The following is a 19,313-nucleotide window of genomic DNA, read 5'->3' on the forward strand; positions in this document are numbered from 1 at the left end:
TTTAAGAAACTTGCCTGATCCAAACTAAGGAAGATTTTCCTCTATGATATCTTCTAAGAGTTTTTTGGGTTTTTTTTTTTTAAAGATTTATTTCAGAGAGAGAGCACAAGCATGAGCATAGGGAGGGGCAGAGGGAGAAGCAGACATCTCTCTGAGCAGGAAGCATGACATGGATCCTGGGACCCTGGATCATGACCTGAACAGAAGGAAAATGCTTAACTGACTGAGCCACCTAGGCACCTCTCTTCTAAAAGTTTTACAGTTTCAGCTTTTACATTTGGGACTTTGATCTTTCTTTTTTTAAGAGGGAAAGAAATAGTGGAGGGGTTGAGGGTGAGGGGCAGACAGAAGGGGAGAGAGAGAATCCCAAGCAAGCTCCACACTTAGACCAGAGCCTAATGTGGGGCTCAGTTTCACAACTCTCAGATCATGACCTGAGCTGAAATCAAGAGTTGGATGCTTAATCTATTAAGTCACTCAGGTGCCCTGGTCTTTGATCCATTTTGAGTTAATTTTTGTATATGGTGTGTAGTGGGGGGGTTCAACTTCATTCTTTTGCATGTGGATAGTCATTTGTCCCAGCACCATTTGTTGAAAAGATTGTTCTTTCCTCCACTGAATTGTTTTAGCATGCTTTTCGAAAATCAGTTGACCCTAAATGTGTGGTTTATTTCTGAACTCTTAGTTCTGTCCCATTGATATTTGTGACTACTTCATAGTTTTTCTAACTTATGATTAGAATGCTTTATCTCTCCACCTGACAAATTACTACTGCATGATTCCTCTATCAGAAGCCTTTCTTTCCCCTGCAGGTCTTTTTCTATAACTCTGCATTCTTACAGCATAGGGCTCATTACTCTTCTGTGGTATGTGTGGTGTGTACGTATATATATATATGTATCTTCTATAGTAATTGGTAAACTTCTGGAAGGTAGAGACTGGACCTTTTTTACATTTGATTCCCGGAGCTTTAGCACAGTGGCTGGTATGTGGTGTGCTATTAATATATTTATAGGAGGAATAATAGGAGCAGTATTGAATTTTGTTTTGGATGTGTTCATTTCTAGGTGCTATTAGGACATCCAGGGGCTTATATTTAATAGACATTTTTATTTATTAATTGAAATTTGCTTATACCTTTCTTTTTTAAATTACTCATTTGTCAAATATTTATTGGATTCCTGTTGTGTACCGATCGATGTACTAGACTCTGAGGTATAGCAGTAAACAAAACATCACCCTGCACTCATGAAGCTTTCATTCAGGTAGGAGAAACAGACAATATAAAATAGTTTAAGATGGTTGGCAGTAAAACTATCAAGGAAACCTGGAGACTGAAGGAGATGTCAAGACTATGATACAGACTCTGGAATCATCTTCACAAAGGTGATACTTGAAACTATATAGTTATAGATGGAATCACCAAGAGATTGAGCATATAAAATCACCAAGAGATTGTGCAAAGAGACTCTTGAGAATATCTAAGTTTAGGGAGGAAATAGTCTGTAATGTAGGAAAATCAAAAGAGTAGAATCTTGGAGACTTAAGGGAAAAATATATAGAATGGTAAAAGAGGAACAAGCCTAAGAAAGAACCATGGGTTAAGGTTGTTACTCATTCATAATCTTAAGAATTAAATTTTTGGAGGACTTGCTAGAGTCAGTTTTTTAAAAATTAAATCCTGGGGGCGCCTGGGTGGGCTCATTTAGTTAAGCAACTGACTCTTAATTTCAGCTTAGGTCATAATCTCGGAGTGTGAGATCGAGCCCAACGTTGGGCTCCACACTGAGAGTGGAGCCTGCATTAGGATTCTCTCTATCCTTCTTTTTCTGCCCCTCCCCACTCACGGGTGCTCTCGCTCTATCTCTCCAAAAAAAAAAAAAAAAAAAAAAAAAGTTTCTGGGGCTTTTTTGAAACAAACTGTGCTGTTTTTTCTTACTTTGTAAGAAAATGCTATATCCATAAAAGAAGAATTTAAATGTATACATTTAGATGTTACTCATCTCTGTGCGGCTTCATTTTTTTTCTGAGACCTGAAAACATATTCTGTACAGAATTTCTCTCAGACTGGTAATCCATGGAATTTCTTTCTTTCTTTCTTTCTTTCTTTCTTTCTTTCTTTCTTTCTTTCTTTCTTTCTTTCTTTCTTCTTTCTTTTCTTTTCTTTTCTTTTCTTTTCTTTTCTTTTCTTTTCTTTTCTTTTCTTTTCTTTTCTTTTCTTTTCTTTTCTCTTCTCTTCTCTTCTCTTCTCTTCTCTTCTCTTCTCTTTTCTTTTCTTTTCTTTTCTTTTCTTTTCTTTTCTTTTCTTTTCTTTTCTTTTCTTTTCTTTTCTTTTCTTTTCTTTTTTCTTTTTTTTCAGATTTTAGGGCAGCCTGAGTGGCTCAGCAGTTTAGTGTAGCCTTAAGCCCAGGGCGTGATCCTGGAGACCCGAGATCAAGTCCCATGTTGGGCTCCCTGCATGGGGCCTGCTTTTCCCTCTGCCTGTGTCTCTGCCTCTCTCTCTCTTTCTCTCTGTCTCTCATGAATAAATAAAATATTTTTTAAAAATATTTTATTTATTTATTCATGAGAGATAGAGAGGCAGAGACATAGGCAGAAACATAGGCAGAGGAAGAGGCAGGATCCCCATGAGGACCCTGATCAGGACCTGAGCCAAAGGCAGATGCTCAACCACTGAGCAACCCAGGTGTCCCCATTGAATTTCTTTCATTTTGAAAACGTTGGTATATTTTTTAAAGAATTAATTAATTAATTAATTAATTAATTATGAGAGAGAAAGAGAGAACATGTGTGCCTGGAGGGAAGCGCAGAGTGGGGAGGGAGAGGACAAGAGAAAGAATCCCAAGTGGACTTTGTGCTGAGCTCAGAGCCCAACATGAAGCTCAATCTAAAGACCCTGAGATCATGACCTGAGCCGAAACTTAATGGACTGAGCCAACCAGGTGCCCCAAACCTTGATATTTTTTAATTTCTTTGTTCCTGCGATCAGAATGTATGTCTTCTTGGGTTAAAAATCATTTGACCGTTATATGAATAATTGCTGTGCGTATATATAGACAGTTGAATTTTGGTCTGCTGCTGTGTAACTGTTCCCTTTTTTTCATTTTTGAATAGTGACAGAAATGTTGGTAAATGTTCTGAGTATTTGCTCTGATGATGAACTGATGACTGAGGGTGAAGACCAGTTTGATGGTATGATTATTCACTTTACTATTTTTTATTGTGAAATGGTATTATTTAACTACCCAACTTCAATATACACTCTTTTGCAAAATGTAGTCATTGCTCTCAAATGGCTATGCCATTTGATAAGTGTTAAGACACTTTTTCAGATACTGTTTATGATTTTTTTAGTGATTTTACTTTTTTTCTGTTGGTGTGGGGAAGAAGATGAATTTTGGGAAAGGGGAAATATGGAAGAACAGAAGGAAAGGAAAATTGAAAGTACTAAAGAATGTGGTTCTTCATGAATATGGACACCACTTAGAGGGGGGATAAAAATGCTTTTAGTTTCATTGGTATCGTCTTCTTAGTGCATCAGAAACGTACCTGAACCTTCGATTTGTTGTCAGTGTTTTTTCCCAAAAACTAAAGTAGGCTGTTCCCAACTTATGAGTGGTTGTGTTTTAAGAGACCACTTACTAGTTTAGTTTGATTTTCAGAAGCATCTTTTTCATAGAAACAATGTTAGACATGGCTGTTTGTCCTTATGTAAGCCAACCAGCCTATGTACTGATTACATTTATAGTATAATTTAATATCATAAAAACAAAATTCCTTTAATTTTTATGTCTTGAAATTTTTATTTAAAACTTTTTAAAATCTGGGATCCCTGGGTGGCGCAGCGGTTTGGCGCCTGCCTTTGGCCCAGGGCGCGATCCTGGAGACCCGGGATCGAATCCCACGTCGGGCTCCCGGTGCATGGAGCCTGCTTCTCCCTCTGCCTGTATCTCTGCCTCTCTCTCTCTCTGTGACTATCATAAATAAATAAAAAATTAAAAAAAAAAAAAAAAAACCAAAAAAAACAACTTTTTAAAATTTAAAACTTTTAAATTTAAATATTTTTAAAAATGTAGGTCACTGAGAAACAAAAATGTGAACTTAAAGCTAAGAACTCTTTATTTCTTTCTGTATGCTCCTCACATCTTTGATGTAGCATTCTTTTCATAGTTATAATCAGTATGTAATTGCTTCCATATATTAAACATGATCTACATATTGGTACAACTTAATAGCTACCTATTTCTAAATATATTAATATATTTTTCATAGTATTTTCATAGTTAATCTCATGTTTGACATGGCTTTCAGTTATCTTGTTATGAATGACATGCAGTACATATGTTTGTACAATAGTATTTCTTGGGATAAATTTCTTGAAGAGAATTACAGAGTTATTATGTTTTAGCTTCATTATTTTAGCTATGAATTTGCCAGATTACTTTGCAGAAGAATTGGACCAAGATGAAGTACTTTTAGCAATGAATCCACAGGCCTCTTTCTGCACAGGCCCACCTCAATGAGTTTTGGTCATATTTACTTATTTTTCTTAGTAGCTACATAGTGAATTACACTTGGTTTAATTTACATTTCTTTGATTTTCTTATGATTTTTAATTTAAAAAAATATAATTTACTGTTTACTTTTTCAAGTGTATAAACTATACATCTCATTTGACTACTTATTAAGTACAATCTGAGTAAAAACTATTTAGAAATTTCCCTGCTTACACACAAGTTTAATTTTTAAACACTGTTGTAAGCCCATTTGTTAAAAGTACAAAGTGACTGTGCACAGGTGCCTGCTATTGCCATCTGTTGGTGGCAAGCCGAGATGTGCTTTTATTCTGGCTTATAGTTTTGTTAACTAAATATATTTTATTTATAAATAAAATATAAATATAAATATAAATTTATTTATATCCATTCTTTTTTGGTTTGGATAATAGGCATTAATGAGTAATATTTATTTTTTCTTATTTTAATTCTCCTTTTGATATTTGTGTAGAGGTATTAGTTCTAACACATTTCATTGTATCTGTCTTTTACATAAAATTTTTAAGTAGTTATAATTAAATATTTTTTCCTCTGTTCTGCCACCTTTTCTCTTTAGTTAGACTAGGTCTGAGTTCAGATTCTAGTTTCTCATAGTGGCTATATGACCTCAGGCAAATTACTTAGCTTTTCTGAGTCTCAGTTTTTTATCTTCAAAGTGAAGATAATATTATGTACCTACTTCATAATCTTACAGGTATTGATATAATGACTGAAATAATTTTGTTCATAGCTCACTGATTTCTTCAGATACGGTTTTTTGTTATATGTCAAATATTTAAAATATATAATTTTTTTAATCTTCCTAGATGCAGATAGATTTAATGAGATACCAATTAAAACTGCTACTAGCTATTTCATAGATTCTGTTATATGTCAAATTCTGTTTGCATCTGCATCTAGGAAGGTTTTTAAAAAATATTTAGTTTTCTAAACTAAGATCAAGATCTTTTGCTCTATATAATTAGTTCATTTACTATAATTACTGCATTTAATATATTGAATATACAATTACTCCATTTAAAATTACAGTTTTTCTCTGAAAAAAATCTGTTATTATCAATTTAAATTAATACTATAGTATTTTATGTTCTTACATTATTACAACTGGTTTCTCTTAACATATTTTCTGTGTATGAGGTATACATTATATATTTGTGGTTTTATCTTATGTTTGACAACTTGGATCAGCAGAATTATTTCCTGTGGTAATTTTTATTTTGTTTTCCTTAACTTTTAAAAATATTTCATTTGCATAAGGCTGATATTGTTTATTTTTCTATATTTTACCTTTATTTCTTTTTATTTTTAACAAATTTGTATCAGTATTAATAGTGTTTTTTAAAGAGTATTTTAAAGAGGAATGGTGATAAGTAATGCTTTAGTCCTCTTCCTATTTAAAAAAAAAAAAAATTCCCTGTTACGTCTACTACTTCTGGTTTAGATACTTATGACTTACATGAGGATAGACATTGAATCATTTTTGGGATTCAGCCAGGAATACGTATTAAATTATTTTATGATTTAATAAATCATATGATTTCCAAATGAAATTTTATGTATTTAATCAATGTTTTCCTCTCAATGATAAATTATGCTTATTTATCCACTTGTTATATCATTCTTGCTCTCCAGAGATGAATTGAGTTTGATTATTAAAGAGGCAACGTAGTTTAGTGAAAAGCGTCATTGATCTTTGTATTTTGGAGTTACTATTATGCTAGCTATGTAATCTTGGAGAAGTCACTTAACTTCCCAGGATCTTCTCATCCATGGTTTGAAGGAATAGAAAGGAAATAATTTTAAAAATTGGTAAGCTGTCATTTTTGACAGTGCTTCTGTGTGAAAATACACTGAGTTCCAGCTTTCAGTACTAGAAATAGATCTCCCTTTACTGCCAACATAGCAGGTGTAGTTACTCATTTCTTCACCCTTCCATACCAAGTAGTAGGAGTAGAGACCTCAAGAACATTTTAATAATATGAATCTGGGAGTTTGTATGGAGTAATGAGAATGGTTTGGGGGAGACCTCCATTGAGGAATGGAGGAAATGGGAGGAGATTAGGACAGATACTATGATGGGATAGGGAAAAGAGCTCCTAGAACTGGGTTTATGTCCCTTCCTCAGTCACATTCCCATATTTCTTTCCCATAACTGTACATCTTTCCCCTTTTCCTTTCACCATAATAGCATGCCTTTCATCCTCTCCTTCCCCTTTTTCTACTCAGCAGTAGAACTAGTCTATAAGCTGGGCATGGGGAGAAATCTGATTTAGAAAGAAAACTTGGTGACATGGGTATTGCTATTGAGGCAGAATAAGAGTTTAGCTTTTCTGTGGGAAAAGGGAAAGAGCAGGAATGGAGATGTCACAGTAGCAGGAAGGAAAGAATAGATTTTGCATATTTAAGGCTGAAATTGGGTAAAGGAATGAGACTGTCTTCTTAAGTATTCTGTATTGGTATTCTTCTTTGGTATTCTGTATTGTTTAATGTATATGTGGAGTTATTTTTAAAGGCAAAAATTTGCATAAACATATTGGATGTATAAGTGCACATAGCATTCCTTTTAGAGGTATTAATTAATCATTAAAGAGAATTTCTGAACACTGATTTCTGTGATATTTAGAATGCATACTATTTCTTTCAGATATTTATCTTCTCTCTTGAGTTGGGTAAAGGAAATACATAATCCACATATGTTACAGTTTTACTAAACTAAAACTTTGCATTTCCTATAATGGAATCATGTATCTCTACATTAGAATGGAAGATATGGAAAGCTCAAAAGAAACATTTCTGCTGCCTACTCTTAGAGCTATTACTTGCTTTGAAACAATCTGTTGCTATTTCTGCAAAAAGATGTCCCTCAAGCTCCCAGATTGGATTGGGAACAGAAAGCACATACTGTTGATCCTGAGTATGTGCAAAAGTTCTACAATTCAGATTCAAGAAATTATGTGTTCTTGTTATTATGGAGTGTGGGAGGCTTAGCCTTTCCGTTATTCGAAGTGGGTAAGATTTTCCACTGAGGTAGTTTATAAAGTTACCTACATTTCTCTGTATATACTTAATAGATTTTTCAGATGTTGGTGTCCTTGAAGAACCACATGAGTTTGTATATTATTTGTGTCATTACCCTTCACTTAACATACTCCTGTGGGTGACACATTTCCTTAGGGGTATCAGTATAAATGTGCGATTGTTGTTTGCACAGTCTTTTATCAGTCTTATGTGTTTTCACGTGTTTTTTTTCTGTCCCTAATTTGTCTACTTTCATCAAATATTATAGTCATTCTGTCCATAATTTCTTCTGAACACATATCTTTTAAGAAATCTTTCCTTTAGAGTTCTACCCAGTGGCATCCCTCTTTTATTCACCAGATCCTACAGTACTACATTTTTCAAATTTCAAATATGAGGGCCTTCATTTTTCTCTTTCTTTCTTTCTACATTCATTCTTCAGTACCACTGCCAAGTTAAATCTCTATCTTTTTATTTGTCTCAACCACCTTTTCTCCATCATTCACTTCCTTTTTTCTGGACTCTCCATCTGAAGAACGGCTCATATATGGCAATAAAAAAGGTACAGACCAGACAGAGTAACATTGTTTTGAAATATGACTTCATAAGTTATCCTCATGTCCATGTAAGTTAGCTCATTCATTGAGTACTATTTATGCAGAGTCCTTTTGGGCCTTGTACAAATTTAGTGTAAGTGGTATTGGAGATAGAATTTGATGTTTTTAGAAGTCATATTCCAAGATATCTGTCTTTCTGTGCATGGAAATATTTTTCCCTCTTTTTCATTCCTCTTGTTTTAAAATTTCATTCTTTTGCTTATTTGTAATGTTTTGTACTTTTCCCTGCATGATTAGGGGTGTTTGATTGTCTGTCTTATTCCCCAGAGTAATTTTCCGTGGACATTTTCTTTAATATTATGCATGATGTGTTTGTAGACTGATTTAAAATCCTGACTTGCATACTGTTTTTATATTCCAGTGATTTTTTTAAATTTTGAAATCAATATAGTTTACATATTATTCTGTTTTACAGATATATAAATTAAGGCTGAAAATATGAATGTACCTCTTTGCAGCCATCCTCTCCCATCCCCACACTCCTCTTCCCCAGTCTAGCTGTTTTTAACATTCTGTCAATTTAAAAACAAAATGTTTATGTTAATTCATTCAAAGAAATCAAACTTACCTTAGGTCTTTGGACAAGACCATTAATAAACTTAGTTTCTTTGTCTATAAAATGAGGAGATTAAACTTTGCAGTATCCCTAATGTCTCTTCAAATTCTAATATTCTATGATTCTAAGACTTTTAGTGATTTTTTTGGCATCTTAAAAATAGCTATGTAGTACCTGCAATTTTGAACTTGCAAAAGCTGTAGCTTCAGTGCTCACATTACCCTTTAGAGCATCATAAACATGGCCATGGAGCCTATTTTCTCTAAAATATGTCTTGTTTTTGTCTTTGAAATTGGATTTCCTTTCTGTTTCCTTGCAGTAAGGTCCAGTCATCATCTTAGTTTTTAATTATATGGTTTTTGTGGGCTGCTTGAATTTTAAATAAGTTGCTCTGGCCCAGAAGACTAATGGTTGTTCAGACCTCTGTATATCCACGGCCCCTTTTAGTCTAGTCTCTTTAGCCTTTCCTTAACTTTCTCCTCAACCATGGTGCTTCTATATGTGTTTTCATCGTGTTGAAGCACAGCTCTAAGGAATAAGGAACCACACTCTTGGGTCCAGAGTGATTCTAGTTGCTATATATGAGATAATGGGACTGAGATTGTTGTTCTTTCTGGAGGCCAAGGGAAGGAAGATACAACTTTGAGTTTTTCTTCAGCTGAAGATTAAGTTATTTTGATATATTCTCTTCTGTATCAGTGATAAGCAGTAGAGCTAACCCTTTAAAAAGGAAACATGAGTGATCCTTTAGCCGTGTTTTTTAGGGAATCTTTTCTCATTGTTCACTCTCCTTGTGTCATACTCACCTAGGGATGTAAGAGCTTGTTGTATATATTTGCATGACTTTGAGGACATTTAGTTCATGAGGTTAAGATGTTCTTTATTGTTGAAATGCTGGTATGGTCCTTAGTTCAGCGTCATCTGCACAGTAGTTATTTCATCAACCATTGTTTTTAAACCCTCTTAGAGCAAAGAACTTACTCTATCATAGTAAGAAGAGATATTTCCAGCCTGCATGTCAGAGGCTTTTATAATAGTTAAACAGAAGCCTAAACAGAGTTACTACCAATTCTTATCTGTTAGTTGCATGCAGTAGGTCCTCATGAAAATTAAAGACTATAGGATTGTTAGAAATTTTTTTTTTTGTCCTCTGGTTTTTGATATAAGTTGGGTTCTAGTTTATTTCCCATTGCTGTTTTAATAATTAGTAGTGTGAGAGTCATAATGTTTGTGTATTACTTTTCATTTGTATCTGTATCAGACCCCAATATTATTAGACCAGCGCTGAGCTAAACATTGAAGGAGTGAGAAGTTTTCTGGCATGAGTTCACCTAGTCTCCTCCATGTGAGCTGGTGGCAGAGGGTTTGGTTTTGGTTAAGATGAGCGTGGTATAGGGTAATAGAATGGTGCAAGTGTGGATGCCCTAAACTTGAGTCTTTTTTTCTATTTATTCCATTGAAAGTAGGTTCAGCTGCAGCCCGGAAAGAAATCATAAGAAACAAAATTCGAGCAATTGGCAAGATGGCAAGGGTCTTCTCTGTGCTCAGGTAATGATGTATTTTCCTGATTATTATTTTTTTTTTTACAGAAATTGCTTTTATTGTACTTTGCTGTAAGCAGTGTTCTGTTTAATAGCTAAAAGCAATTTAGCAGCATTCTTCCTATAAAGAAGTTTAGTTGTACATTTAGATATTCAACAAGGGAACAACAGTCCTTTTGAAACTAGGGTTTTTGACTATTGTGAGTATTATTGTTCACTTTGAGTATGTGGTACCTTTCTGTGATGAAAGTACTAGTTCTACGCCTTGAAAACTAGAACATGATGAGAAGGAGGGGGTACTTTTTATAGTATTCCTGATGAACTTGCTCTTCCATATAAGAAGTTCCTTTTGCTGGAGCCACAAATTATCTTTTTAGGGTTAATTCAGGAAAGCTAGGTTTAAGGGTACATGTAAATGGGTCAGCCCTTAAAAATTTGTTTACAAAACTGGTTATATCAGATATTTGAACTTTACAGGATAGAAATACCAAATTTTCTTAATTGTATGATTCTCATTGATGATGAATGTCATCATATACTTAATAAAGCTTTTCAGGAAAAACAATAAGGCACCCACCCTCTTATCCTTTTATCCACATTTAAAATATGGAAAAATGTCTTATCTTGGAATTGAGGAAGATATGATAACAATGAATGTTATAAATTATATACATGGCCTACCTTTGGGCCCTCCTCTTTTATATTAACCATTTGTTGGAAATCTCTGTTTGTTTTATCTCTTTGCTATAGGGAGGAGAGTGAAAGTGTGCTGACACTCAAGGGCCTGACTCCCACAGGGATGTTGCCTAGTGGAGTGTTGGCTGGAGGACGGCAGACCCTGCAAAGTGGTAATGATGTTATGCAACTTGCTGTGCCTCAGATGGACTGGGGCACACCTCACTCTTTTGCTAACAATACACATAATGCATGCAGGGAATTCCTTCTGCTTTTTAGTTCCTGTCTCAGCAGCTGACATAGGTAGAATACTATATGATAGGTAGTATCTGGTTAAGAACTTGACCAGGGCAGAAAATTGATAGAATGGGTATTCCTTTCAATCGAAAATAATGGTCAGTTTCTCAGCTTTGAATGAAATGATATGGGAGCAGCTCATATCATAATGTCTAAATATTTTTTTTTTGTTTGTCTAATGCACCCTTTTCCTTTAAAAGCCCCAATTTCAGAATGTGAATCAAGGATATCCATATTACAAAAATGGAAATGTAATTCCATGTTTCTTATTTTTTATTTTTTTAATTTATGTAATTGTATTAGACAATGCTTATATTATCAGATACTTAATTTTAGAATTAACAATCTGCTTGAGCCCCAAAACACTACTTATGCACTTCACTTGCCAAAAGATTTGTGCAAGGTTTTGTACCCTGGTAAATGATGCCAAAGTTTGTTTTCTGTGGTGTTTGTCAAATGTTCTATGTATAATTGACTGTCTGTAACATGCTGTTTTCTTCCTCTGCAGATGTAGCTGCTTTCCTAAATCTGTCTGTCTTTCTTTAGGTTAGCTGTATGTCTGTAAAAGTATGTTAAATTAAATTACTCTATCAGACGCTTGTCTGTCTTTTGATGTAGAAGCAACTTTGTAGCACCTTGTTTTGAGGTTTGCTGCATTTGTTGCTGTACTTTGTGCATTCTGAACATGAATGTAACATTAGATATTAAGTCATTGTTATAAGGGGTTGAATTTAAATCCTGTAAGTCAAAGTTGAAAGGGTGTTATTAAGTGTGCCTTTATTTTGCATGAAAATAAAATTATACGTAAAGCATTCCTGTAATCTGGCTCATTGAATATTTTATATTTTTTAAAAACTTACTTTTTTGGCGTAAATATTTGTGTAAATAACTGGGTTAACTTTTTGAAAGCCCAAAACAGATTAAATAGAAGAGAGTGATTTGAATGTTTTAGAGTATACACAATAACTCAAAGTCTAGATTTCTTTCCCTTGTTGAAAAGCAAAAAATGTGATAAAGAAAGCTTTAATTTTTGTTTTATTGTAGCCACTTTTGACAGCCCTCCAAGGGTCATTGCTCTATTAAAACAGGCAGCAACAGATCTAATGTTTTCCTTAATCATGGCTAACTTTCTTTCTGGTGTTATAATTAGTGAATTTTTTAAAGCAAAAAATAAATAATTTAAACTTTTGAATAATTTTTTTATTCAATATTTAATTTAAGATTTTATTTATTTATTCATGAGAGACACAGAGAGAGACAGAGAGAGAGAGAGAGGCAGAGACACAGACAGAGGGAGAAGCAGGCTGCATGCAGGGAGCCTGATGTGGGACTCGATCCCGGGTCTCCAGGATCAGGCCCTGGGCCAAAGGTGGCGCTAAACCGCTGAGCCACCTGCGCTGCCCTAAACTTTTGAATAAATTTAAATCAGATTGACTTTCCACAGCTTCATTTCACTTAGTCTCATTATAAATGCCTAAATAAATAAAATAATCTTTCTGTAGACCAATAATTTCTACTTATAGTCTATACATGTTCTATTTTATATGTTAGTGTGTTGTCTGCTACCACTACTGGTATATGTGAGAAGTACAGCTATGTTTTAAAACAAGGTTTCCTTTTTTTTTTTTTTAATTAAAAAAAATTGCTTTGATTTTCTTTATATTCTTTGCCCTCCATTTTTCTTATTACGGGCTTTAGCAAATGAGCTAAAAAGAATTTTCACTAACACAAAGATCTTAAACATTCAATAAAACTAACAAAAGTAAGTGTTAATAGAAAAGGATGAACTTTAATAGTTTGAAAAATGTTTACCCTTTTCTTTGTTCATAAAAGGAAAGGAAAGCTGAAAGGCCTCATACTTTAATAAATCTACACTACAGTCATCACTCTATTATCCTTGGATATATTATTACTTTTACATTGTATTTACAGCAAACCTTTTAGATTTCACAATTAGTTCCTGCTAATTACATGCTTTGTTGGCAGCTTAGCTCTTCTACTCATTCTTAATTTGCATGCAGCCTGAAGCTCAGTCTTCCAACTTTGAACTCTCCCCCAACTGCAGAGAAGGTTTGAAAAACAGCTTTACTAAAGGGACTGTATTCCCAGCAGAGTGAATTAGCAGTATATTGCTGAGTTTAAGGGGTCTAATTTGGGCAAACTAGAAGCTAGATAGCTCCCTAGCTGTGCCAGTGATGGCTCTTGATAGTGTGGAGCAATTTCCCTAGCATAATAAGATAAACCCATTTTGTTTTTTGTTTTTTTTTTTTATTTTACGATAGTCACAGAGAGAGAGAGAGAGAGGCAGAGACACAGGCAGAGGGAGAAGCAGGCTCCATGCACCGGGAGCCCGATGTGGGATTCGATCCCGGGTCTCCAGGATCGCGCCCTGGGCCAAAGGCAGGCGCCAAACCGCTGCGCCACCCAGGGATCCCGATAAACCCATTTTGAAGCACGTAACAAAACTCCTCTAAGAAGCTGCATCTGTGTGATGTAAATTCTAATATCTCAGTCCTGTTGTCAGAAATAAGTCAGAAAAGAAGTCCTATTGCCTTATCAATAAGCTTAAAGTTAATTTATATTTCTTGAGTGTTTTCACAAACTCCACAACTCTTTTGGAGTAGGAATTGATATATTTTATTTTATGTGCCTTTTATTTTACTCATGGAAATTTGTTTAGGAACTAGCCCTATAATGCTACTACCCTTCACCAGGACCTATGTAGCCATCTCCATTTTAGTAATGCCAAATTCCTCATCATTATTTATCCCGTGTAATATTGAGGAGCACAGTTTGTGACAGCACTGTACTCAAATTTACTAACACCGTATCAAGATGCTCCATAAAACTGAAAACAAATAGAGGAAGAATAGTGCCTTTCAGATAGAATTTTGCAATTATCAGATCTCTTTCCATCTTAATGTTTAAGCTTCAGATGACCATTTTTTCAATTTTAAACATACAAGCTTGACATGGTATGCAATTTTGAGTGTAATATGTATTTTGTATCCTGAAAAGGATTAGGAGCATTTAGAAGCTTCTAGAAAGAGCAGAGAATATAATTGACCTAAAACATGCTTTTACATATAAAATTAAAACCCATACGATTATTTCAGAAGTATGTTGTTACATTTCATAATTTGAAAGGTTTATAAATAGACTTTTAAACTACTGATGCACTCAAATAGGTACTAATTCTTACAGTGATACCAGGTTTTACTTTTAATTTATTACCATATGTAGTAAAAGTTATGAAATATTTCCTATAAAATCACTTCTGTTACCACAAGCTCTTTAAAACATATTCTAATAGGCATTTATTTTTTTTTCCCATTTAATGTCTAAATTATAGAGAAAATAGTCCTTATTTTGAAGAATAGATGTTGCAGGGCTGATCAAGTAGAGGTGGGTCATTTATCCTGGTTTTCTGTCTGGGAAGATTCCAAGAGTATATTCTATGTGCACAGAGCTAGGTTTTTTAAATGGTGATCTGTACAGTGGGTGTACAATAAATGTCTGCTATTTTAATGTAGTTTAACAGTTAAGGAAAATTAAGTTTTTTTTATTCAGTGTTCACCCTACTTTTTTGGGTTCCCAACTACCTTTACTATCTGGTTAAGATCAACAAATTTCTAATTTAGTCTATTTTAACTCCTTAGATTCATCATTTTCTTTCACATTAATAACTGCTTTGGACAAAATTTATTCTAAATCTAATTGGCCTTGAAGAAGAAGCAAAATAGAAAGTATGGGACATTATTGTTATAAATATTCTGAGTGTGTGCACTTTGGGTAAAGTGGAGAATTTGCAACATTGTCAGGCAGTATTATCCTCTGCAATCTTTGATCCTGGTCCTCAGTGTGAGTACTTTATACAGTTTGAACCCAGAAATGAGCCAACAGACTGATTACAAAATGTATGACTAAATAATGTTGAAATTCTCTAAATGGGCCAGAGACAAACTATATTAAGAATGCCTTTCTCACTTATATGACCTATGTGTATGTCCATATCACACGGTAATTAGGATTTATTGCCTGTAAGATCTCAGTTCTATTTGATTCCTCTCTAGTTGGTAGATGGGCTTGAAAAGATGTACAATGGCCTATCTTCACTTGAGAATGCATGTTGTTAGTGCCTGAGGCAGATTTGAGTTCATGATAAACTGAACACAAACAGCTTTTTTAAAAGGCTATAGAGCTTAATATCTTTAGATATGTGGGACACCCAGTGTTAGAATAGAAAGGAAGTTCCTGGTAGATGGGGTCCTTTTAGGTTACCCAAACAAAAGAGCTAGGGAACTATTCTATTAGAGTAATTCATCAAGTTTACTGTCCTTAAGTTTCATTGTATCCATACCAACTTCACTTTTGCTTTGCCTTATGAATTAGAAGCAACAGGAAAAGCATTACTGACCTCTTCTAGTTTATATCTTATGGAACAACTGATAATGAGTATTGGTTCAGTTAGATGGGGAAAAACAGAATTTTCTGTTTGACTTTTGGTACAATTTTGCCATCATAATTTCACCCTAGAGGATTTCCTTGTGATTGTGATGGATGTGATATAATACACATGTTGAAAAATTCTAAGGCCATCAAAATACTGAATTCACAGTAGGTAATTAACACTGGAGTGCATTTGCATGGGTGCTGAGGTGTCTGTGTTTACATTAGGTCCATGTGTTCTGTGCTCTGAGCAATGTTGTCATAGTGCTGTGTGTAAACTGTGCTGTGTCAGGAATTGGGGGATTGGATGGGGCTCTCTAATATGGATACTATTTATGTTAAATTGTAAATGATGATGTAGTATGGGATACTGTGATATTTTACGTGATCATTGCCTTTTCTGCTGTACAATATGACCCTTCTCATCTCTCTCATTCATTTTGCATGCCTCTGCTCACTTCTGTACAGCCACAGTTGAGGCTATTGAGGCTGAAAAAGGTACGATCAGAGTCCTTGCGCTGGGCAGAGATCTGTGGTGTGTGGGTGGGCATCAGAGAATGTCCTGTGGGTGTGTTTTACTCCTAGTTTGCACAGCCCAAGATGAATCAGACTCACTGACTCATCAAGTTTAATAGTCACATTCCTCTTTTTTTTTTCTTTCTTTCTTTCTTCCTTTCTTTTTTTTTTTTTAATTACAAGGACCAATTTCCATAGTGACAATCTGGATTTTCCTTTTCTAGTATAGTGTGCAACCAGCATTTACCGTTCCTGAATTCTTTAGAGTGCAGCATGTTATGCTATGTATTATAGCATTTGAAGTTGCAAAGAAAGATCTATTCCACATTTTGCATGATTCTGTGCTATTCAGATCATTTTTTTCCTAGATGAAACCCCCTCTAGATATAGGTTTGAATTGACTTTTATTCATTTTCAGTAATTCACCTGAAAGTGCAGGAGCTGTCACTATGATTTTTATTTTATATATGTATTTGCTGTTGGCTTAGCGTTTGCTAATAATATTATATAATAATATTATATTCATGTATATGATCTGTTGGCCTAATATTACACATTGCTAAATGCTTTGCCACCCCAATCATTTATTTGGTTCACATGCACAGACTCTGAGTCCCAGGGATTGCACATATAAAAGCAACCAGATTATAACCAGTTATGGAAATCTTTTGTGTGCACATTTTAATAATGGAGGAAGCATCATTATAAATGAAGTGAATGAGAAATTATAACAGTTGGAGGAGGATTGCCATTTCTTTTGATTTGGGTTTCCAAAGAACATGCAGTGAATGGCCATTGAATTAAGGAAGACATTTCCTAAAATATGAAACTGAATACTTTTTACTATCAGTCAAATACAGATCTAATTCCTGGAGGCATTCCCCACCTTTTTCATTTCATCCTGGTGGTGATGGGGTGATGATACATACCTTGACCTCCAAGATAGTTCTGATCTGCTAAATTTTAATATACTTTACCTCTTTCTCCTCCGAAGCTATTGGTACAGATTTGTATGTCAAGGTTAACCTTGTTTAGCCTCCTCACTTGCCCCTACTCTTGTTGCTGCCTTACTGTGATAGTCACTGGTGATTTTAGGGTTTTTGTAGGAGTTAAGTGGTATAGTAGAAGTCAGACTGAGACCCTGAGACCATTGCCTGCAGGTTAATTTTGGGGTCATGGAAGGGTTATTTTTGTGCGTTCTTTTTTAAAGGCTATGCTAACACTTGTCATCTATGAAGCTATCATGTTTACATTTAGGTTTAAACATTTCACATTTTAAGGGGAAGTCTGGAGTGGGGATAGGGTTCAGTTAAAGTAAGATTTAAATGTTGCTACATACAGCTAATTTCTTTCTTCTTAAAAATCATTAATTATGTTTTTGAAATCTCAGAAATGTTTTTCAATTACTGACTTATCAAATTTGCATTTTGTTAAGCAATACGAGGATTCTCTCCACCACATAGAATCTGCAGTTTTGAAGAGGCAAAGGGTTTGGATAGGATCAATGAGAGAATGCCACCCCGGAAAGATGCTGTACAGCAAGATGGTTTCAATTCTCTGAACACCGCACATGCCACTGAGAACCACGGGACTGGCAACCATAGTGCCCAGTGACCCACGGCTTCCCAGGGACTCTCACATCTCGGGCCCCAAATGGACAGATCACCCCCAGGATCTGGAGGGGTCGGCCAAGCTGACTGTAAATGTCACAGTCCCTCTGGAGAAACCATTGTGCTTTTGAGACCCCAGCCCCCTTCCTGGATGGAAGCTTGAGGGCCCTGGGACATGTTGTGATATCTGATAAGATTGGGTCATCGCTGCCAAGGTGGAGAGCAGTGAGCAAGGGGTTTGGGGCAATTTCCAGTGGAGGGCAACTACACCTCCATTTATGCTTGTGGTTCACACATTTAAGTTTACAAATGAGATTTCTTTTTCCCCTCAGTAGAATTAGATTTTGTTTTTTAACCATGACTTCAAATGCAATCCTAAGAGCTAATGTGGACTTTTTCTTTTCCCCATGAAATGTCTTTAAAGGATGAATTAGCATGGTCTTAAAATACATTTCTGAGGTTACTAAGCTGTATTTTGAATTATGGGCAAAATGCTGAGAAATCCAGTTGGCATTTATACAAAATGCTGACCTCAGGTCTATAGTTCTTAAATGTGGCTAATTCTGTAATATAGTCTTGGTATTTTTCAATTATGAATGCATAACCTATTTCTAGGCAGACTCTCTTACTTGAACACAAGTCCAAAAACTAATTTAGAATCTTTTTTGCCCAGATCTTTTGAAATTTACACCCCAGAGATTTAAGAAGAAAACCTCTAAATTTCAAAATTATGAAGAATTACAGAATTACTCATTTAAGGTACTTTAAAAGAAGTTTGTACATTGTCAAAGTAAATTTTAATTCAAATCATGTCTGTAAAACTTGACGTATTTTGTGTATGCATGTTTTCATTTTGCAAATATTTAATATATAGACCTATGATGTACAGGTACGACATGTATAGGTTACCTAGATGTTATGAGAAATTTTAGTTTATTGTGAGTACTCAAGTTGCTTAAATAGCCACCAGGGTGATTTGCTGCTGGCTTTCTATCATTTTTATGTTTTGATGCAAAGGAAATTTTAAAATGTTCTGGAAGTGTTTTTGATTAAGCAATGCAGCATAGAAGCAATGGTTCTGTTCATTCATTCAGATGTTAGTGGAAGCATAAAAGTCAAGATTGCATGTTGAACATTTTCTTTTGATAGTTACAGAACTGCTTGGTTAAACTAAATGGAACCATGTGCTAATTTTTCACAATTATTGACCTGTATTGATTGCCACTGTAGTTTGGTATTTCCCTTTACTTTGGTGGCCTGCTTCCCTCATGCCCTGGAATACAACTCAGAGCTCCAGGCAGCGGAACCATCTATTGTTTTGTTTGCCAGAAAGTGCACCCTGTACGGTCTCCTGTCTAAGTTGGAAATATTATGCATGTGCAGGACTATTCGAGTATTTTATAAACAGTAGCACACAATAAATTCCATGCATGGGCCGCTGCTCCTATCTCTGTGTTGGGTTTTATTTGGAAGATGTA

At 34.8% G+C, this 19,313-nt stretch overlaps 1 protein-coding gene across 7 annotated transcripts in view; it reads left to right on the top strand.

Moving 5' to 3' along the window:
- The window catches only part of PPP3CB (protein phosphatase 3 catalytic subunit beta), a 51,451-nt gene extending 32,169 nt beyond the window's left edge, over positions 1-19,282 (top strand). The window contains exons 10-15 of one of the 7 annotated variants that reach the window (XM_041750798.1): positions 3,115-3,192; positions 8,110-8,136; positions 10,211-10,295; positions 11,039-11,136; positions 16,178-16,207; positions 17,661-19,282. In XM_041750798.1, coding sequence (XP_041606732.1) covers positions 3,115-3,192; positions 8,110-8,136; positions 10,211-10,295; positions 11,039-11,136; positions 16,178-16,207; positions 17,661-17,839 — 497 coding nt within the window. In that variant the 3' untranslated portion in view covers positions 17,840-19,282. The remainder of the gene's footprint in view (positions 1-3,114; positions 3,193-8,109; positions 8,137-10,210; positions 10,296-11,038; positions 11,137-16,177; positions 16,208-17,660) is intronic. The other 6 variants (XM_041750800.1, XM_041750803.1, XM_041750801.1 and 3 more) reach the window with 6 other exon arrangements.
- The last annotated feature ends 31 nt before the right edge of the window (positions 19,283-19,313 follow it).

This window comes from Vulpes lagopus, chromosome 3, assembly GCF_018345385.1.
Source record: "Vulpes lagopus strain Blue_001 chromosome 3, ASM1834538v1, whole genome shotgun sequence".
Taxonomy (NCBI): Eukaryota; Metazoa; Chordata; class Mammalia; order Carnivora; family Canidae; genus Vulpes; species Vulpes lagopus.